The 21,868-nt window shown below is 40.3% G+C and overlaps 1 protein-coding gene across 8 annotated transcripts in view; it reads right to left on the reverse strand.

Annotated features, from left to right (window-relative positions):
• SENP7 (SUMO specific peptidase 7) overlaps positions 1-21,868 on the reverse strand; it is a 139,126-nt gene that overhangs the window by 28,970 nt on the left and 88,288 nt on the right. For all 8 annotated transcript variants that reach the window (XM_037058965.1, XM_037058968.1, XM_037058967.1 and 5 more), the window contains 2 exons: positions 14,985-15,122; positions 9,030-9,063 (listed from right to left, as the gene is read on the reverse strand). In XM_037058965.1, the coding sequence (XP_036914860.1) occupies positions 9,030-9,063; positions 14,985-15,122 (172 nt within the window). The remainder of the gene's footprint in view (positions 1-9,029; positions 9,064-14,984; positions 15,123-21,868) is intronic.

Below are 21,868 nucleotides of genomic sequence, written 5' to 3' on the forward strand. Positions count from 1 at the left end.
CTCTCATATCCTTTGCTTTGGTGTCAAATCCATAAAAGCATTGCCAAAATGGATGTCAGGGAGCTTACTGCCTACGTTTTCTCTCAGGGATTTCTTCCAGGGCTTTCAGGCCTTATGTTCAGCCTTTGATCCATTTTGAGTTGGTTTTTCATGTATCGTAGAGATAGGGGTTCAGTTTCATTCTTTTGGATGTGGCTGCCCAGCTTTCCCAACACCATTTATTGAAGTGACTATCCTTTCCCCATTATTTATTCTTGGCTCCTGTGTGGCAAATTAATTGACAAAATATGTGTGGGTTTATTGCTGGCCTCTCAAGTCTGGTTCCATTTATCTATGTGTCTGTTTTTATGCTAATGCCCTACTTTTTTTGATTACCACAGCTCTGAAATACAGCTTGAAGTCAGAAGTGTGATGCCCCCAACTGTGTTTATCTCAGGATTGCTTTGGCTATTTGGGATCTTTCATTGTGCCATGCAAATCTGAGGATATTTTTTTCCATTTCTGTGAAAAAGACCACTGAATTTTGAAGGGATTACAGTGAATCTGTAGATTGCTCTGGATAGGATAGACATTTTAATGTTAACTCTTCCGATCCATAAACACTGAAATTCACCCATTCTGAAAGCCGCCACTGAAACTGGCAGCAAAGACATTAAATTAAAAGAAGAGTGAGAATCTTCAGCAAAACTTCTCAGCATTTCTTCCTCATGCAGCCCACAGCCCCAAATAGTTCATAGTATTTCTGTGAAGTCTGGACAATTATAATTAAACCAAATGTTCCAAGTTTTTACTATGAAAGCTACATTTTCTTCAGGAACAATCCTTTTAAATTTTTCCCTTAAAAAAGGAATTTAACACCATCATAAGAAATATTTACCTCATTACCAAATTTCCCCCAATATTTGGTTTATTATATTATAGGGCTATGGCAGTCATTGAAAGTGGGAGTTGCCTATCATTATTCCTACCCACTAATAGAAATTTTACTAACAGAATCCTAATTTTAGGATTTAGGAAGCAAGATACCCAGCTTTCAAAAGTTCTATTTCTAGCCCTGGTTGGTGTAGCTCAGTGGATTGAGCACAGGCCTACAAACCAAAGGGTCATTGGTTCGATTCCGGGTCAGGACACATGCCTGGGTTGTGGGACAGGCCCCCGGTAGGGGGTGCACAAGAGGCAAACACACACTGATGTTTCTCTCCCTATCTTTCTCCTTGCCTTTCTTCTCTCTAAAAAATAAATATCTAAAAAAATACAAATTTAAATGGAATAAGTGCCAACACTGAAATGAAATAAAAGAAACTATTTCCAGTTTCCCAAAGTGTTTTCCAGAAACACTAATTCCATTTAGTTATAGGGGAAAAAAATGGTCAATGATCAAATAAATTGAGAAATGCTTTCAAATAAATTGAGAAATGCTTAGTTTAAATAAACAAATTTTGTTCAGCTTTAAAAAAAAAAAAAGTTCTGTTTCTGCCCTGGCTGGTGTGGCTCAATGGATTGAGCCCTGGCCTGAGAACAGAAAGGTTCACTAGTTTGGTTCCCAGGCAGGGTACATGCCTGGGTTGTGGACCAGGTCTCCAGTTGGGGGTTAAGCAACTCATAGATGTATCTCTCGCACATTGATGTTTCTCTGTCTCTTTCTCCCTTCCTTCCCCTTCTCTAAAAGTAAATGAATAAAATCTTTTTTTAAAAAAAAAATTTGTTTTCTAGCTTCCTTTGCAAATAGATGTGTGATCATATGACTAAGTTCAAGCTAAAATATATAAATAGAAGATGTTAGGTGGCCTCCACATCTAAAAAGGCTCCTTAAAAGGGCAAGAGTTATGTGGCATGTGTCCTTTTAACCATTTTCTCCTTAATCCTGCTTTCTACCTGAAATGCAAACATGATGACTGATGTATGAGCAGCCAGAAGGACCATGAGACAAGCTTAAGGATGAAAGTCATGTGTCAGAGATGACAGAGTAGAAAAAAATAAATAAACCCGCACCACTGATGATCAAAGAAACACCGTATCAGTCCTTTCCAGACTACTTCTGGATTTCTTCGTTGTGAGGGAAAAAGAAACTATTTTCTTTAAGCCACAGCCAAACATAATTTGCAGCTAGTATAAATATGGATAAATCAATTTCCCTCAGCTGCTACTGAAAAAGAATAAACATTTAAACCCCTGGCTTCTACATCTATAAAAAAATTATATATGCATATCTTATTTTTAAACAATTTTTGTATACAGGAACTTATGATAGGCTAAATTTTGGAAAGAAGATAAATATTTTCCTCTTCCACTATAAACTCATAAACCCATTACCACTGACAAGAGTATTTTCCCAGAACTTTTAATTAAAATCATCTTTTAAAAATCATACAGGATAGGAAAGTTATAAAAGAGAGCAATATTTAAAACAAAGTATAAATATTAACGGTGAAACCTTAAAATACCATTTTTGAATCACAAGAATCTGAGAAGTAGCACACGAGCCTTTATAGATCATAGTTAAAGGTAGCAGAACTATATCAAACTAAAAAGTTTCTACACAGCAGAGGAATTCAACAATAAAGTAAAAAGAAAACCTGCTGAATAAGAGAAAATATTTGCAAATCATATATCTAACAAGGGGTTAATATAATATCCAAAATATATAAAGAACTTATACAACTCACTAGAAAAAAAAAGATTTAATTAAAAAGTGAGCAGAAGCCCTGGCTGGTGTAGCTCAGTGAATTGAGCGTGGACTGCAAACCAAAGGGTTGTTGGTTTGATTCCGAGTCAGGGCACATGCCTGGGTTGCCGGCCAGGTCCCCAGTGGAGGACATATGAGATGAAACCACACATTGATATTTCTCCTCTCTTTCTCCCTCCCTTCCCCTCTCTAAAAATAAATAAATAAAATCTTTAAAAAAATAATTTTAAAAAGTGAGCAGAGAAACAAAAATATTTTTCCAAAGATGGCCAATGGGTACATCAATAGTGCTCAAATCACTAATCATAAAAATGCAAATCAAAACCACAATAACATATTACCTCACACCTATTAGAATAGCTATTTTCAAAAAGATAAGACATATGTGTTTGTAAGGATATGAAGAAAAGAGAAAACTTATGCACTGTTGGTGGGAATGTAAATTGTTGCAGCCACTGGGGAAAAGAGCAGGAAGATTCCTCAAAAACCTAAAAATAGCCCTGGCTGGTGTGGCTCAGTGGACTGAGTGCCAGCCCGCAAACCAAAGGGTCACAAGTTCGATTCCCAGTCAAGGCACACACCTGGGTTGTGGACTAGGTCCCCAGCTGGGGGCGCACAAGAGGCAACCACACACTGTTTCTCTCTCTTCCTCCCTCCCTTCCCCATTCTCTAAAAATAAATAAATAAATAAATCTTGGGGGAAAAAAAAAAAAAACTACTAGTCTTTAAAAAGAACTACCATGTGATCTAGCAACACCACTCTGAGTATTTATCCAAAGAAAACAAAAACACTAACTCAAAAAATCATGTGCATCACCATGTGCATGGCTGCATTATTTACAATAGCCAAGCTATGGATATGATCTAAGTGGTGTTCACCAATAGATGAATGGATAAAAAAGATATTGTGTGTGTGTGTGTGTGTGTGTGTGTGTGTGTGTGTGTGTAACAGAATACTATTTAGCAATAAAAGAGAATGAAATATTGCCATAAGTGACAACATGCATGGACCTTTAGGATATTATGCTAAGTAAAATAAGTCAGACAGAGAAAGACAAATACCATATAACAGCACTTATTACACAAATTCTAAAACAATACCAAGCTCATAAATTGAGATCAAATTGATGGTTCCAAAAGGCAGAGGATCGGGTGAGCAAAATAGTAAAAGGGGTCAAAATGTATGAACTTCAGTTATAAAATAAATAAATCACAAGGATTTACTATACAACATGATGACTACAGTTAAAAATACTGTATTGAGAATATTTGAAAGTCACTACGAGAGCCCTGACCAACATGGCTCAGTTCATTGGCGTTGTTCCTCAAGGTGAAGGGTCACTGATTTGATTCCTGGTCAGGGAACATCCCTGGGTTGTGAGCCTGGGCCCTGGTTAGGATGTGTGTGAGAGGCAACAAATCGAAGTTTCTTTCACACATTAATGTTTCTCTCCCCCTTTTTCTCCCTACCTCCACTCTCTAAAATAAATAAATAAATAAAATATTATTTTAAAGTTTCTAAGATAGGATTTCTTAAAAGTCCTAATCATAATGAAAATAATTCTTCATTACTTAGTAAGGGAATGCATGTTTACTCCACTTATTGTGGTGATAACTAGGCAATAGGGTTGAGCTTTGAACAACACAAGGCTCAGGGTGCCAGAGTCCAGGACCCCCTCCCTTACACATACCAAAGTCGGTACGTGCTCACGTCCCTTATATAATATAAATGGCACCAAACAATGCATATAGTAGGCCTTCTGCATCTGAGGAATGCCAACCACAGATGGAAAACACTGTTTTCAATCCACAGTTGGTTGAATCCACAGATGTAAAACCTGGGGATATGTAGAGCCAACTATGTATTTACTAAAAAATCCATGTGTATGTGGACCAATGCAGTTCAAATCCACATTGTTCAAAGGTCAACTGTATATACAAACATCAAATTATTATGTTGCACACCTGAAATTAACATAATGTTATATGTTAGTGATTATATGTTATATGTTACATAAAAAAGAATTTGATGTGTAACTCTGTTACACAGGTCTTTAAGTACAGCCCTGTATTTTTTGAAATTATTACTTCCTTTTGAAACACAGGTCTTTTTTTCTGCTAAATTGCTAATGTTACATTATTCCATAATAATATAAAAATTTCCTAATTATTTGCGCCTTATGTAATGTTACTACTTACAGTTGCTTCCCAAATATTAGAATCATTATCATATTATCTAATCATTATTAGAATCATGTCATATATTTGTGATATCTGTACATGGGTATCAAGGGAGTCCAATGAATGATATGGATTTTTTAAAGACTTTATTTATTTACTTTTTAAAATATTTTATTTATTTATTTTTAGTGAGAGGGGAAGGGAGAGACACATTTATGTGCGGTTGCCTCTCACACGCGCCCTAACCAGGACCTGGCCTGCAACCCAGGCATGTGCCCTGACTGGGAATCGAACCAGCAACCCTTTAGTTCAAAACCCGGCAATCAATCCACTGAGCTACACCAGCCAGGGCTAATGAAAGATATTTTGACCACATCTTCAGTCTTGGAACTAAAGCTTCCTGTTATCTAGTTCATTTCTGAAATACTATTTGTGTATATATGTTCCTCATGCCTCTCTCTCACAAGTTATCCTCTACATTTCTTATTATTTTTCTTAGCATCATTATTCATTTTGAAAGATTTTCAAACAGACATAGAATGAGAAAATGCCCCGAGTCTCTACAGGTTGCAAGTATTTTCCAATCTATTATGCCTTATTCAAATTAAAAAAATGGTATTTTAAAAGAACTCTCTTAACCCCTATGCAAAACCATTTTACATGTGTATGTACATTAAAATTTTCCTGCCCTGGCTAGTGCAACTCAGTGGATTGAGTGCTGTCCTACAAACCAAATGGTCACCAGTTTGGTCCCAGTTAGAACACATGCCTAGGTTGCAGACCAGGTCCCCAGTGGGGGATGTGCAAGGGACAACCACACACTGATGTTTCTCTCCATCTTTTTCTCCTTCCCTTCCCCTCTCTAAAAATAAATAAATAAAATATTTTTAAAATAGAGTTCCTGGCCAAGGTGGAGGCACAGGCAGAAAAGCTTTGCTTCTTCCCACAACCGAAAGAAGAAACACCACCAATTTAAAAACAAAGAACAACCCACAACTATCATTTGCACACAAGTCCAACAACCAAGGAGTTAAAGAAACATTCATCCAGACCAGTAGGAGGACAGGACACAGGTAGCCAGGATTCTGGGATGGAGAGGAGCCCCCACAAGGCAAAGCGGCAGACTGGGGCAGACAAGGCAGTAGCAGGAGCACCGGGTTCAAATTTCATGAAAGAAAAGGACCTAAATCCAAAATTACTATACTGAGCAAAGCTATCATTTAGAATGGAAGGGCAGATAAAGTGCTTCCCAGATAAGGTCAGGTTAAAGGAGTCCATTATCACCAAGTGCTTATTATATGAAATGTTAAAGGGACTTAGAAGATCAATGTATTAATAGTAAAATGACAACAAATTCACAACATCAACAACTGAACCAAACCAAACCAAAACAAAACAAAACAAAAACACAAAACAACAACTGAACCTAAAAACCAAAAACAAAAACAAAGCAAACAACAGAACCAGAGAATAGAAACAGAATCACAGAAATGGAGATCACATGGAAGGTTATTGTTTGGGAGGGGTGGGGGAAGAATGGGGGGAAAAAGGTACAGGGAGTAAGAAGCATACATGGTAGGTACAAAATAGACTGGGGGAGGTTAATAATAGTATGGGAAATGGAGAAGCCAAAGAACACATACGTAAAACACATGGACATGAACTAAGGGCAGGAATATGGAGAGTGGGGGTGCTGCAGGAGAAGGGCGATAATGGGAAGAAAAAATTGGGTCAACTGTAATAGTATAATCAATAAAATACACTTTAAAAGTCTTTAAAAATAAAAATAAAATATTTCCTTATGCTTCCTTCCCTATAGTTCCTATTGCTTCTATTTTTATACACCAAAACTTTTCTTGCTATCAAAACATTGTTTCTGTTAAACCCAAGAAATTATTAGTCCCTTTATATTATTTGACTTAAAGTCATTAAAACAAGTATACTACGTTCAGCATTTTTAAACATTTTAACTCCCTTTGAAGCTGGTAAAAAAAGTGTTAAGTTGGAGCCCTGGCTGGTGTAGCTCAGTGGGTTGAGCACAGGCCTGTGAACCACACAATCATGGTTCGATTCCCCTTCAGGGCACATGCCTGGGTTTCAGGCCAGTTCCCAGCAGGGGACTCATGAGAGGCAACCATACATTGATACTTCTCTCCTTCTCTCCTTCCCTTCCCCTCTAAAGATAAATAAATAAAATCTTTTAAAAAAAGTGTTGGACTTCCGCCAAGATGGAGGCATAGGTGGAAACACTGTGCCTTCTCCCACAACCAAGTTTGGATATAACAAAAGTTTTGGAGAACTAAGACACACCCAGAGACCAGAAAACCGAATTATACGGAAGTCCGACAGCTACGAACCGTTCAACGGGGACGGTAAGAGACGCAGAGCCAGCAGCGGAGCAGGGTCGGGAAGGACAGACCTAGGAGCGCAGGCAGCCCGGACCTAGTCGGGGTGCAGGGCAGACTGACCAAGGTCGCACATTCGCGCGTAGTGAGATGGACCATGCAGGTCCCGGGGGGCGAACCCAGTGGTGGAGGGCTGACAGCAGTGGCACACTCGCGTGCAGTGGAGCGGGGCGCGTGGCCCTGGTGACGGTGGTGGCTGCAGTGCTGGTGGGGGTCGCAGAGGTGGGCGCCCGAGGGAAGCCATTGTCCCTCTTTGACCCCGGCCCCACATACAACGTCACAACCCAGCGACTGAGTTGCCCTGCTCTGGTGAAAACCTAGGGCTCCGTTCCTGCTACTTAACAGGCACGAACAGCCCAAAAGATGGTGCAAGAACTCAAAGTCCCAGAGCCAATAACTCTAAGTGACCAACAGATTGCCAGCCTCTCAGAAGCCCAATTTAAGACACTATTTATCAGGATGCTCACAGAATTGGTAAAGTACAGTCACAAATTAGAGGAACTTAGTCACAAATTAGAGGAACATATGAAGGCTAAACTAATTGAAATGAAGGGAAATGCACAGGAAACCAATAGCGATGGAAAGGAAAATGGGACTCAAATCAAGGGAGTGGACCAGAAGGAAGAACGAAACATCCAAACAGAAAATAGTAAAGAAACAAGAATTCAAAAAAATGAGGAGAGGCTTAGGAACCTCCAGGACATCTTTAAACGTTCCAACATCTGAATTATAGGGGTACCAGAAGGGGGAAAGAAACAGCCACGAGTGGAAAACTTATTTGAACAAATAATAAAGGAGAACTTCCCCAGTCTGGCAAAGGAAATAGACTTCCAGGAAATCCAGGAAGCTCAGAGAGTCCCAAAGAAGTTGGACCCAAGAAGGAACACACCAAGGCACATCATAATTACATTAGCCAAGACTAAAATGAAGGAGAGAATCCTAGAAGCAGCAAGGGATAAGGGGACAGTCACCTACAAAGGAGTACCCATCAGACTGTCAGCGGATTTCTCAAAAGAGACCTTACAGGCAAGAAGGGGCTGGAAAGAAGTATTCCAAGTCATGAAATCCAAAGACCTACAGCCAAGATTGCTTTATCCAGCAAAACTTTCATTTAGAATGGAAGGACAGATAAAGTGCTTCTCAGATAAGGTCAAGTTCAAGGAGTTCATCATCACCAAGCCCTTATTATATGAAATGCTAAAGGGACTTATATAAGAAAGAGATGATGAAAAATATCAACAGTGAAAGGACAGCAAACACACAGCTATTAACAACCACACCTAAAACAAAAGCAAACCAAGAGGACAGCTAGATCAGGAGTGGAACCATAGAAATGAAGAACACATGGAGGGTTAGCAACAGGGGGGTGGAGGAGGAGAAGGGGGAGAAGGCACAGAAAATAGCATAGATGGTAGGTAGAAAATAGATAGGGGGGAGGGCGAGAATAGTGGGGGAAATATAGAATCTAAAGAAGTTGAGACACGTGGTATAAACTAAGGGGGGAGAAGGGTGGGGAAGGGAGTGTGCGGGTGGAGGGGAATGAAGGGGGGAATAGAACAACTGTAATGGTATAATCAATAAACTATATTTTTAAAAAAAGTGTTAAGTTGGAAAACATTATTAACCTTGGTTTACTTAAATTTGTATTAGAAAAAATTAGGGAAAAATTTTGCAGAAAGATTTCACGATTTTAGCTGACCAATTATTTTATACTCCAAATTACAGTGAAAAGAGGCCATAAGACAATGATAGCTTACCTTGAAATGGGATCTTAACATACTTTGGCGTGAACTAAAGGAAAAATAAAAAAGTAAAAAAATGAGTTACGACTCAAAATGTTCCATTCAAAATTTTCAATAATTTTTTTTTCAAACCAACAAGTATATATTAAAAGTCCACACTAAAAATGCTCAAGCTTTTTAATCAATAAGCCAAGTATATGTTTCACTTAGTTGTACAGACATTTAAGAACCCTGTGCAAGTATTATTTACAATTGGAAGCAGTCCAAGTGTCCATCAGTAAATGAGTGGATGAGAAAGCTTTGGTACATTTCTAGAATGGAATACTACTCAGCGGTAAAAAAGAAGGAAATCTTAACCTTTGCAACAGCATGGATGGACCTGGAGAGTATTAAGTGAAATAAGTCAGTCAGAGAAAGACAAATACCATATGATTCCACTTATATGTGGAATCTAATGAACGAAAACTGATGAACAAAACAGAAACAAGAGGCATGGATACAGAGAACAGACTAACAGCTGTCAGGGGGTTGGGGTAGGAGAACTGGGTAAAAATGGTGAAAGGATTAAGAAAAAAACCCCTCCCTCCTAGACCACAGTATGGTGATTACCAGGGAGAAGGGAGGATGGGGAAAGTAAGAGACAGTAAAGGAGGGATGAATGGTGATGGAAGGAGACTTAACCTGGGGTGGTGGACACACAACCCAGTGTACAGACGGGGTGTTATAGAACTGTAACCCTGAAACCTATATAATTTATCATCTAATGTCACCCAATAAATTCAATTTAATAAAGAACTCTGTGCAAACAATTCAATTCTCAATATGTTCATTTAAAAAACCAAGTAGCCGACTTTGCTTAATATGTTTTTCAAAATGTTTCTCAATTTTTCAAGAATAAGACAAAGTCCAAAAGAAACTGCCAAGAGACATCACTAACTTCAACAAATAAACCAACCACAAAACAGGGTTTGATTCTTGGCTTTGTTGACATCCCCAGCATTCATTTTTCTTTGTGTTACAAATTCCCGTCTGACTGAGGATTCTGCAGGGTTCTTGCTGTTTCTGGTCCTTCTGCCAGGATGCTCATTTTCTCTCAGTACCTCTTGTGTACATATCTGATCTCCTTAGGTGTTGCTTTTTAAACAAACTCTCAAGACTTGTAGAGCACCTGTATTTTACACATGCCACCTAAAACAGACTTGGCCTTTGAATTTGTTTTTCTATTAATGCTAAATGAATTTATGTTTATTTATTTATTCTTTGGTTAGGTTTCTCTTGAGCAACAAATTTATGAAATTGTTGACCAAATCAGGGGTACAGACAGCCTGTGAGCACAAAACAGAATCAAACATGGTCTTAGTACATGGGTACCAAATAAAAAACAATGTTTAGTGAAACCACAGATTTCCTTACACTCCATTTTTTTGCCAATTTAAAAATATCTCATATTATAGTTTCACAAATATAAAATTCACATTTCATAGTGTAAGTTAGGCACTAAAGCAAACGTCACACAAAATGGCACATGAGTTAAGGCTAAGCTTGAGTTTCAAATCCTGCCTCTGTAATCCCTACTTAAACAAAAGGTAGATAAATTAGGTAACTTCCTAAACTTCTCTCAAATTTAGATAAGACCCTTAATCAAAGGTAACTATTATCATTAGACTCCAGCATCTGATTAAGTATGTAATCTAGTTCAACTTAGTCAAATTCACCTTACTGTTCTGTCATTTTCACACAGCCTTATATATATTAGGGGTATATTTTCCATTGCTAAATTCCTACTGACATGTTTCACTGGGCCTTTGATCTCAAAAACAAATATATCTTAGCAAATGAAAATAACTAGTTATATGAAATGCATATGAGTGTTTCTTTTAAACTTTTATAGTCATTACTACAAAACTATGAACTAGAAGTAGTGCAGCTCTGTAGCTTTAGGCTCTACTTTCTATGCTATTCTCTCATTCTTTCACAGTACTCTCGCCCTGTCAAACCTTTCAGCTCAGCAAGGATCTGCTACTCATTCGCATCTTTGTATGATGATTAAGCCAACATGTAACCTCTCTGAAAGGCAAAGCCCTATTGCCAGCAAAAATTTAATTCCCACTTAAGAAAATAAGAAACATGTTCCCTGTGGCAGTAAGGTAAATCAGTTCTATGAAGTCATTTCATATCTATTTAAACTTAAAAATAAAGGATGAATATAAGAGCTACTACAATAGCCAGTACAGTTCTCTGAACATTAATAGGTACTTAATGAATATTTTCCTGCTATCAATAAAGTCAAGATCTAACCAATAGATATGAAATGCTCCAACAGATATGAAATGAAATGTTCCTATCTGTTGGAGCATTCTCTACACCACCGATTTTCAACCAGCATGGCACAAGAACTTTTAAACACATAATACCTGACTATTTAGTCAGAGGAAGTGACCTCTTTTCCCTTAGATTGTCAAATTAAAAATAATTACAGCCAAGGCCCTGGCTGGTGTAGTTCAGTGGATTGAGCACAGGCCTGCGAACCAGAGGATAGCGGTTCGATTCCCAGTCAGGGCACATACCTGGGTTGCAGGCCGGTTCCCTGCAGGCCAACTCCCAGCAGGGGATGCACAAAAGGCAACCATATACTGATGTTTCTCTCCCTCTCCCCTTCCCCTCTAAAGGTAAATAAATAAATAAAATCTTAAAAAATAATAATAATAATTACAGCCAGCCCTGGCTGGTGTAGCTCAGTGGATTGAGCGCGGGCCTGCGAACCAGACGATTGCGGTTCGATTCCCAGTCAGGGCACATGCCTGGGTTGCAGGCCAGTTCCCGGCCGGGGCCAGTTCCCAGCAGGGGATGCACGAGAAGCAACCATACATTGATGTTTCTCTTCCTCTCTCCTTCCCTTCCCCTCTAAAGATAAATAAATAAAATTTAAAAAAAATAATAATTACAGCCTGCACAACAATAGCCATTTGTTGTGAATGCCCTGTTTTGAGCCATAAATATATAGGTCATATAACAGAGTTATATCTTATTGGTCATGCTGCATAATAAGGTTGCATCTGATTGGTTAATTCTTGGTACCAGAAGAAATCCTTATATACAAATATAGGAACCTGATTTTTAAAAAGTCACTTTGGAGCAAAAAGGGCAGGTAACTACTATTTTTTGTAAATAAAAATTATATCTAATTTTTGGCATCAGATGGGAAAAAATATTTGTTTTGGTGTGCCACAGAATTTTAGTAATTAGTTTATGTGTTCTGTAACATGAAAAAGACTGAAAATTGCTGCTTTACACTGAAAAAAAAGTGATAGTAACTCAAATGTCCAACAAAAAAAAATGGCTCTAATTTATGTAACAGTTTATCTTGATAGGCATTTTTCTACTTCAGCTAACTGTAACTATCATGAGAGTGAGAACCATATCTCCACTGTCTGCAACAGTACATAGAGACACTCACTACGCATTTGGAAAATGAGTAAGCTCAATTCTCTAATATATTTACCACCCCACCAAAAATAAGTTCTTTAATTTCTAAGTTAAGAGCATCATGGACTTTGCCTTAAAATATATATATACACACATATATATGTGTGTGTATATATACATTAAAAGTCTTTTGAAAAACTCAGACTTTTTAAATTGAATATTATTTTTGTAATTTTTAAAATTCTCTACTCTTTCCATTCTAACAAAGCTTTTAATTTCGCAGAATTCCTCAGTCTTTGCTTACATGCATATATTTTACCTGTGTATATTTACTTTGATTTACTAAATCACTTTCTTATCATTAGACATTTAAGTTTTTTACTTTAATTATAAGAAGTGTTCCAACAAACATATTTTTTAATCCTCACTCGAAGAAATGTTTATTGATTTTTTAGAGGGAGATGAAGGGAAATAGAGAGGGGGGAAAAACATCAATGTGAGAGAGAAACATCAGTTCCCTCCTCCCATACGTGCTCCGACAGGGGACTGAACTCTCAACCTAGGCACAGGTCCTGCCCTGGGATCAAACCCACAACCCTCTGGCGTGCGGGATGATGTTCCAACCAACTGAACCACCCAGCCAGAGCAACAGGCATATTTTTTTAAAACCTGCTTTATGTCATTTACTGAGTGTCTGCAGTCCCCTACTATTTGTAACAGCAAAATACTGAGAGAATTGAAATGTTCAACAGTCAAGAATTAAAGATAAACCAAGTATCCTAAAGCAGGTACATGAATTAAATTAGTTTAATATAACTATGGTGAGTTACAAAACAGTATGTATGCCATACCCTTTTATTTTAAACAAATATCTATCTTTCTAATATGAAGAATATAGAATGATATACGCTTTAGAATTAGTGGCTGTTGTCTCCAGATAATCAAGATTATAGGTGTTCTTATTATTCCTTAATTTATTTGTAGTTTTTTGTTTGGTTTTGTTTTTTGCCCATAACAAGTCCACATAATTCTGTAATAACACAACTGTTGAATATTTATGTTGGGTTTTCCTCCCCAGCTAATCAATTATTATCATATATAGAAGTTACCCAATTTTGCCATTACAAAGTACTCAAGAAAAAACTGGTTAAACCTAAATTTAAATAAAAGCAAAATGCTGAGGGGGGATGAACTGTGAACAAAATTCCTTAAAGCACAAGAATTGTAAAATCACCCCAAGCATGCCAAAATCATTATTATCTGAAAACCAGTGATCAGAGAATACTAATTTTAAACTAAATTGCTCTTGTGCTTTCAATCAAAGCAATTTTAACTATATCACAGTCCTCATTATTTACAGTTTCCAGGGTTTGTTGGACTTGTATATAATGTTTACTCTACTGAGATTAAGTCTTCCCCCAGTGTCACAAAGTAAACATTTATTTTATGTCTTAAATCGTGCACTGTCTTCTCTGTAAGCCTTCCCTGGTTCCTCCAGACAGATATAGGTACTCATTCTCATATGCACCCTTTTTGTACATATTTCCTTGTTCATTTCACCATAATGTAAGTATCTATCTGTGTGTCTGCCACTTCCATTATATTACAAGTTCCCTGAAAGCAGAGACCACGTCTTACCATTTTTATATTCCCTGCTCAACTAATAACACAGCGAAACATTAATAAAACTTCTAGGAAAATTATCACCTGAGTGATAATCTGATGTAGTCAATTCAATTTAACCGAAATTTATAGGGCCTACTTAAACTTCAGCCATTTAGGAAGGATAAACGAAAATGAAAGCATAGCTCTTTACCACAAGAGGCTTAAAGCTAATGGAGAGGCTCAGGCAAGAATATAAACAATTATAAACATGTAAAATCAATATTATGACACATATGCAAACAAAGTGCTGTAAGTATACAGTAAGGGAGAAGTTAACTCTGAGTAGGAAGGAGAAATCAAAAAAGGATTTCTGGAAGATGCATACGCCTTAAAAGATTCCTAGGATTTTAGCAGGCAGGAATGCTGAGAAAATACAGAAAACAAAGTAAAACTCAGTCTGCCTTTCACTGACATTGTATGAAGAAGAATACTGAAGGGGAAAAAAAGCAAAAAACAGAGCACGAATTGTTCTTGGAGATCCTTAAATAACAAGTTTAGTGATTTGGAGAACTTGGTTTACAACAATTTAAACCAGCAAAATGAGATTGTTTTATATGTGCTCCCAACTATGCCCTGAATAAAAATATACTTCACTACTAAATTAGCTTTAGAACCCAAAGAGTGATAGTACGTAGTTCTTATACATGGTCTCCATTCAAATAGTCAGATCAGAAATATAATTTTAGGACATACCCCTAATTTTAGAAATGCCCCTCTAATTAAAAACATTTCAAAGTATGTATAATAACATACTTAAAGTGCCCCATATGAAGTTATTCTCAGTTCTCTTTTCATTTGCACTAAAAAAAGAGAAGACGGTCCGAAATGCCTTGTGCAAGATCCAAAACTGAAAAAATAAAATTAAATAAGTATACTTACTGTAATGCAACCTGTAGAAGCTCCTTTTATTTTACCAATATAAACAGAAGTAAATATAAAATCCAGCTGTAGATCCATCTCATTACTAGGTATAATACAGGAAATGTTTCCCATGACAGGACATAATTCAGATGAAGCCTAACATGGAATAAATTATAAGATGCTTATAATCCTCAATATTATATATATGCCAGCAATGATTTTCCAAAATAAAATACTTTAAAATACTATTAATGAAGCTGAAAAAATTTATACTGTGAAGAATTGTCGAGATTATTTTTCTTAAACAGTACATGATGTACCTCAAGAAAATTACTCTAAATAGTCGAATCCTAAATTAATTTAGTATGTCTAAGCTCTAGAAATTATCTCCCTCTGTATCAAGCCATGATTTCAAACTCAATATTCCCTTTACTCATTTTTAACTCACCAGAAATAAAGATATAGTGTTTTCATTTAAAATGAGTTTTGAAATATATTCTCTCTTTTAATCACCACAACCACTCCATGAAGTAATAATCTTCTTTCCATTTCTTAAATTAATAGATGTTTGGATTGGTTAAGTGACTTGCCCAAATTAATGCAGTTAGTAAAAAGCAAAGCTAAAATAAATTCATGTCTCTATCTCCAAGTCAAGGGTTATACTTCAACCATGTAAAATTACTTCCATACACCAGGATGATGCTCTCAGCTATTTAGAGTTCAGTTGAACAATGAAGGGATGTAAGTGCCTAAAAATCATGTTACATGAAATCTACGTAGCAGGAAACCTGCCTAGATAAGCCTGGACAAGTCAGGACACGGTCCCTTTGCTGAGCCACTAAGGAAGGGTGAGCAACTAAGTAACTAAGAAGTAAGAACAAAAGAACATTGTGTGACCCTATCAGCAGCCCCGCTTTCTCAGCAGCCCTGCTTTCTTGCTTCTGTAAACCTGCTTCTGCCACGCAGGCTTAGTAAAACCGCTTCCGAATGCAACACTATATAAACAAGCCCCTGCCTGAGTTCGGGGCCCAGAATTTGGAGATGCCTCCTCTGGGTCCATGCAGGTAAAGTTCCACTCGGTACACCGGAAAGCGGCTGAGTTGTTTCCTGTAACTTTTGGTTCCCTGACCCGGAAACGACTCACACGAGCAGGCCTTTTTGGCCTCCGGTGAAGGCAGTGGGGGAGTGACCAAGACGGGAGCGCGGCGGCTGAAGAAAAGCACAAGACCCGGTGATTTCGGGTCCCAGACACCCTGGCTCCGTGGAAGTCATCCTCCAGACCACTCTTCAGCCTGGGCAGGTGGGGTGCAGACTTTAACTACCCAGACCTGAGAAGGCGCCAATTGGTAAGTGCCCCAGGGACCAGAGCCCGAGACCAGGCCCACCCCTTGTGGTGGAAGGAGAGACTGATCACCTCTTAGGCAGCCAATTAGCTTTAAGTCCTCTGGAGGCCAATTGGCTGTCTGGAAGGGGAAAACGTATCCCCACCTGGGCAGTCCTACTCGGGCAGGACCGTATAAACTCTTGGATGTTTGTCTGTGTGTTTATGGGAGTGACTGTTTGTGGCTCCACAGGTGAAAAACCTATAGAGCAAGAGTGGGCCCCAACTTGGGGTTCCTTGGTCTGTCATATGGTATAATGGCTGGGAGTTTAACCCGGATTCTACGCGGGCAGCCTTAGCTAAGACAGACCCAAGTACCTCACCAGAGTAGAGGCCAGGCCGCGAAGCGGAAAACCCCTTCCCCTTGTTTGTCTGTGCCGTTCTGGGAGGGTCCCCATGGGCGGGGGACCCTCCACTGTGTTAGACTGCGTGCTGCAGAACTCTGACTGACTCCAGGGCCAGGAACCAAGAGTAAAAAAATGATAGATAAATATATCATTTATCTATCACTAGATGAGTAGAAATATATATAAAGGATATGAAAGTTGTAAACCTGGAGTAAAGGAAACCTCAACTACTTGTTTTCTGGTTTCATGGGAAAAGAGCAAATTTCTCACATGTGGTTCTGTTTCTGATCAGAAACCTGTATTGTAAGACCTAGGAAAGGTCATCTGTAGCTGGTTGGGGAGAATGCCTTTGCCACCCGGGACCCAGGAAGGGTCAACTGGGGCTGATGAGTGCTTCAGCCTGAGGCAAAGCAGCATGTCTCTGCCATGAGACCGGGCCTGAAGGAGTATGTCTCTGCGAGGCACCAGTGGACGCATTGGTGCAAGAGAATGCCTCTACCTATGTATTGTTTCAGAACTTTATGTTTCGGATTTTGCTCCGTATCTGCTCTGAAAAGGAAATTGAGGATTCCTGAAAAGGCTGAAACTTCATACTCTGTAGGAAAGTAAACAAGGAAAAAGAAGCCCTGGCTGGTGTAGCTCAGTGGATTGAGCGTGGGCCTGCAAACCACACGATCTGGGTTCGATTCCCAGTCAGGGCACATGCCTGGGTTGCAGGCCAGTTCCCAGCAGGGGACACACCAGAGGCTACCATACATTGATGTTTCTCTCTCTCTCTCTCCTTCCTTTCCCCTCTAAAGATAAATAAATAAAATCTAAAAAAAAAGACAATATATATCACAAACATGAACATTATCATTAAAAAAAAAAGAAAAGAAAAAGCCCACTGGCAGGCAACAAAGACCAGGGCTACAGGTGCCTACAGTCCTCAGCCTAGCTGGCTTAGACCCAGGCCAGACTGTCACAAGGCTTCAGAAACTCTCCCACTCCCCTCGGAGAGGCCCTGGCCAGAGATCTAAAATCATTTACTGAGAAGGAGACTGACTCAGTGTTACTACAGTGTGCAGATGACCTCCTTTCAGCCACACCAACCCGAGACCGGTGCTGGGAGGGCCCTTGCCAGCTGTTCAAACTGCTAACCAAGACAGGGTACTGGTTGTCCTTAAAGAAGGGGCACAAATTGAAACAGAGTGGGCACGACAAGCTGGAGGACAGGAAACTGCTGAGGAGAACTGGAAGTTGTCAGACGAGAAAATATATGTCCCCCAGGGGCAAGCCAGCAATCTAGTGAGGCAGTGCCACAGACTCACTCACATGGGCAAGACGTCCCTAGAAAACCTGTTAAAAAGGTACTTTTACCTCCCTAACCTGGCTGCACTCTGCATCTCTGCGGCAATGCAGTGTTACATGTGCCAGGAACAATGCGGCAGGGCACCCAGGGATAAAGCCAGGAATACAGCACTCAGGGAGGCAGCCGTTTGAGGACTTGCAAGAGGACTTTACTGAAGTCAGAGCCAGCCGGGGGTATAAATACCTCTTAGTCTTCGTCTGCACCTTTTCTGGGTGGGGAGAAGCCTTACCCACAAGGGCTGAGAAAAGCTGAGAAGTCACCCGGGCCCTGATGATGGAAATCATCCCAAGGTACGGATTGCCCCTGACTATCGGAGTGACAATGGTCTGGCTTTCGTCTCAAACATGACATAGGAGGTAACAAGGCTCCTCCACATCACATGGCAATTGCACACTGCAGACCGACCCCAGACCTCAGGAAAAGCAGAGCGCACCAACCGAACTCTCAAGGAAACTAGCTAAGTTCCACCAGGAGACTGGTCTACCTTGGACTGATTTGCTGCCGCTGGCATTACTTGGGGTTAGGAATGCCCCTAACCCTTCAGGCTATACCCCATATGAGTTAGTCTTTGGGAGACCTCCTCCCATCCTCAGAATAAAGGGGGACCCCAGACCTCCTGTGGTGACGTTGCCTTCTGGGGAGGTGAGGCCCACTACGGCTTCTCCCGCCCCCAAAGTGGGAGAAGTCTCCACCATGGATTCACAGCCTCTGTGGAGTGGGCTCTACTCACCTGCTGCACCAGGGGTTGGCAGGGGCCTCTTTAGCTCCCCAAAAAACGGAGCCGCAGGGCCCCCACCTTCACAGGTGGGTGGAGCCTGCTCTCCACCTGCATTGGTGACTGCAGCCTCAGTGCACCACCCCCAATGGGTGGAGGGCAGCTCTGAGGTGCTCCCATGCCCACAGGTGGAAGGGGCTTTGGGGGCCTCCGGGGCCTCCTTAGCTCTGGAGACTTCAGCCAGAGCCTTGGGGCTGCCAACGCAGGTGGGTGGAACCAGAGTCTGGGTGCTGCCATTTTGGGTAAAATGGATGAGCCACATGAGTGCCCCACCATGGAGGACAGAGCATTCATGGGTATGGCCATCTTGGAACTGGCCAAGGCTTCTTTTCAGATTATGAGCTGTATGCTGCTGCTGTGTGGACACTGTAGCAGTCAGGTTCTCTGTGTAACTGGTTCTGATAGTAATGGCTCTGGTTTTGAAGGTCATGAACTGAGGTCCAAGGCTGACCATCTGATTTATATTTTAGGGTGTTTGCAAGGTCTAAGCTTCCAAAAGGTGCAAAATGTCCCTGCAAATCTAGGGATTTTTAGCTGCCAGATAATGAGTTTAAGTGCAGTCATTCCCGGTGTGGGAAAGGAACAGGGATTAAAAGTGAATTATGGATAAATCTGGATAGGTAAAAAGGCTATAGGTTTGTGAATATTGCAGAAAGTCTGTGGGAAGCTATAAAAATAAATGGCAATGTGAAAGTTTTGGAAAGAAATTATGTGGTGTTAGTAATAAAAGGTGTAAGGCATGGAGATGCATGTTGATGGGTATTAGAAGGAGAAAGATTTTCCTTCAAGTTTTTTGTTTTTCTCCCTACCTGATCCCTCCAGAATTTGGCATTCTGAAGTAATGAATGATGACATAACTTTTCTTTGCATAAAACCAGTAAGACCAGTCATCAATAGTGGTTTTGTTAACCAGGACTTTGACTGGAATGTCATCCCCGAAGGAGGCATGTATGGGTTTTGGTCGTTACCAGAAAGCTCAGAGGAACTGGGATTGACCTGTGAAGCTAGCGAAAGCCCACAAAAAAAACCTGGTACTTTGGTTGGTTGTGCAGTTCGAGCCAGTCTTTCCATGGAAGGAACGAAGGTTGCTTTCCTGAAAGATGGCTAAAAAGGAACCTACGGGCACAATGGAGGCTCAAGGATTTGAGTGAAACAACTGGTACAGGCGAAGCCAGATGGCAGGTATGTGGCTCTGCTTCTGTGCCCCGAGGGGCAGACTGAGAAGTCAATCTAACGGTTCCCTGTGTGAGTTCCAGAGAAGCAGACTTAAGTATCTTAAGTGATTCAGGCTGCTCTTGGTGTGTTTATACAAATGAACAGTCAAAATCAAAAGTGGGTCCCAAAGTAGTCCCTGTAATAGCAGTAAGGGTGATCTTAAGGAGAAAAACTGTGGTACAAGGAAAATCACTGTGCTCAGTATTGGACATCAGAATGGCACAGCTAACTGTCTTGAAAGTTTATTTTCATTTAAGAGTTGAAACCAGGTTTGTGATGTCACCAAAGCTGTACAATTTACAGGTGCAAAGGACCTGTCAAATTGCCACTGTTAAATGTCATTGCAGGAAGGACCTTGCAATGGAATGTCTTCCCAAAAGACAGTCTCACAGGTGCAGAGACTGGTTTGGAGATTATTGTGTGAATTAACCTGTGTGTTCTGTTTTCACAGGGCATACGCCTATGACCTGCCTATGCCTATAGATGATTAGTTACAATACAGGCCTCACTTAAGGAGCCCATCTTCGTCATTGCCCCCCCGCCCCCGAGACTCAATGGTTTGACTGAACTAAGTAGTTAGGCTGATAAAGGGTTGGGGTAGTCTGTGGGCTTCACTTTAGAGGCCCTTTTCTGTCTTGATAGCTTGGACAGAAAGGGCTCAGAAATCTAAAAGGAGGGAAATCCTAATGTACTCCCTTCGGCCCGAGTGAAGTATAATGGGCCACAAGTGTCTTGGACAGGTGTAGCATGCCTTGTACACCTTCTTCCAGATAAGCTATTCTTTACTGGAGTCCCTGCCTTTGTCATTTAATAGTTATGATTTAGTTCTGCTTCCAATTTCTTGCCTAATCTGTCACCTCCAGAATATGACCTGACCAGAAGGCCAACGGTCCAGTAATGCCAGCCTTTGGACACCAAATCTGGGACTTCCTGGTGACAGCCAACTGACCAGGACCCTGTAAGGTCCTTCCCCTTGCAGGAAGGACTCCCTCCGTGCTGCACCCCCATAGTCCTCTTTCAGGGTACCCCTGACCCAAGGGTAGGTAGGATGACATCCATGTCCAGCCGGAAGTAGTTACAAGGAGACCTTTGCCCATTGTTCTTTATATGATTCCAGAAGGAGAAAGGAGTCTCAGAACCCCTCCCTAATAGCAAATCACAGGAGGAGAAAAATGATGAGGAAAGAAACCTCATTAATGCTCTGAATCCAAGGAAAGGGGGTCCTGTACGTTCCTAAGAGAAGAATATTGCTACTCTGTAAATCAGTCAGGGATCATAACAAAGAAAGTTAAAGAAATCAGAGAGAATATAAACCACCACACCAAAGAAACAGAAAGTTAGAATTAGAGAAATTAGGGACTAAATCCCCAGGCCTGGCTCCAGTAGATACTACCCTTCCTTGGGCCGCTAATCATACTTTTTCAGGTTTAAGCTTCAGTCCCTATATACTATAAACTGTATAGTATAGGCCAGAATCTAGAAGCTACAGTAACTCGCAGAAAAACCGCCACGATCCTGTCCCTCCAGTGGGATCATTATCAGAAGATACCCCAAGATACACAGGCCAGCCTTGTAGTGATGCTAGACCAGTTAACGGTACTGTCAAGCATCAAAAGGGCAGAGATGTAGCAGGAGACCTGCTTAGACAAGCCTGGAGAAGTCAGAAGAACAAGGTCCATTTGCTGAGCCACTAAGATAAGGAAGGGTGAGCAACTAAGTAACTAAGTAAGAACAAAAGAACATTATGTGACCCTATCAGCAGCCCTGCTTTCTTGCTTCAGTAAACCTGCTTCTGCCACGCAGGCTTAGTAAAATCGCTCCCACATGCCACAC

The sequence above is a fragment of the Sturnira hondurensis genome, unplaced genomic scaffold (genome assembly GCF_014824575.4).
Source record: "Sturnira hondurensis isolate 20B ecotype Veracruz unplaced genomic scaffold, ASM1482457v3 Scaffold0010428, whole genome shotgun sequence".
Taxonomy (NCBI): domain Eukaryota; kingdom Metazoa; phylum Chordata; class Mammalia; order Chiroptera; family Phyllostomidae; genus Sturnira; species Sturnira hondurensis.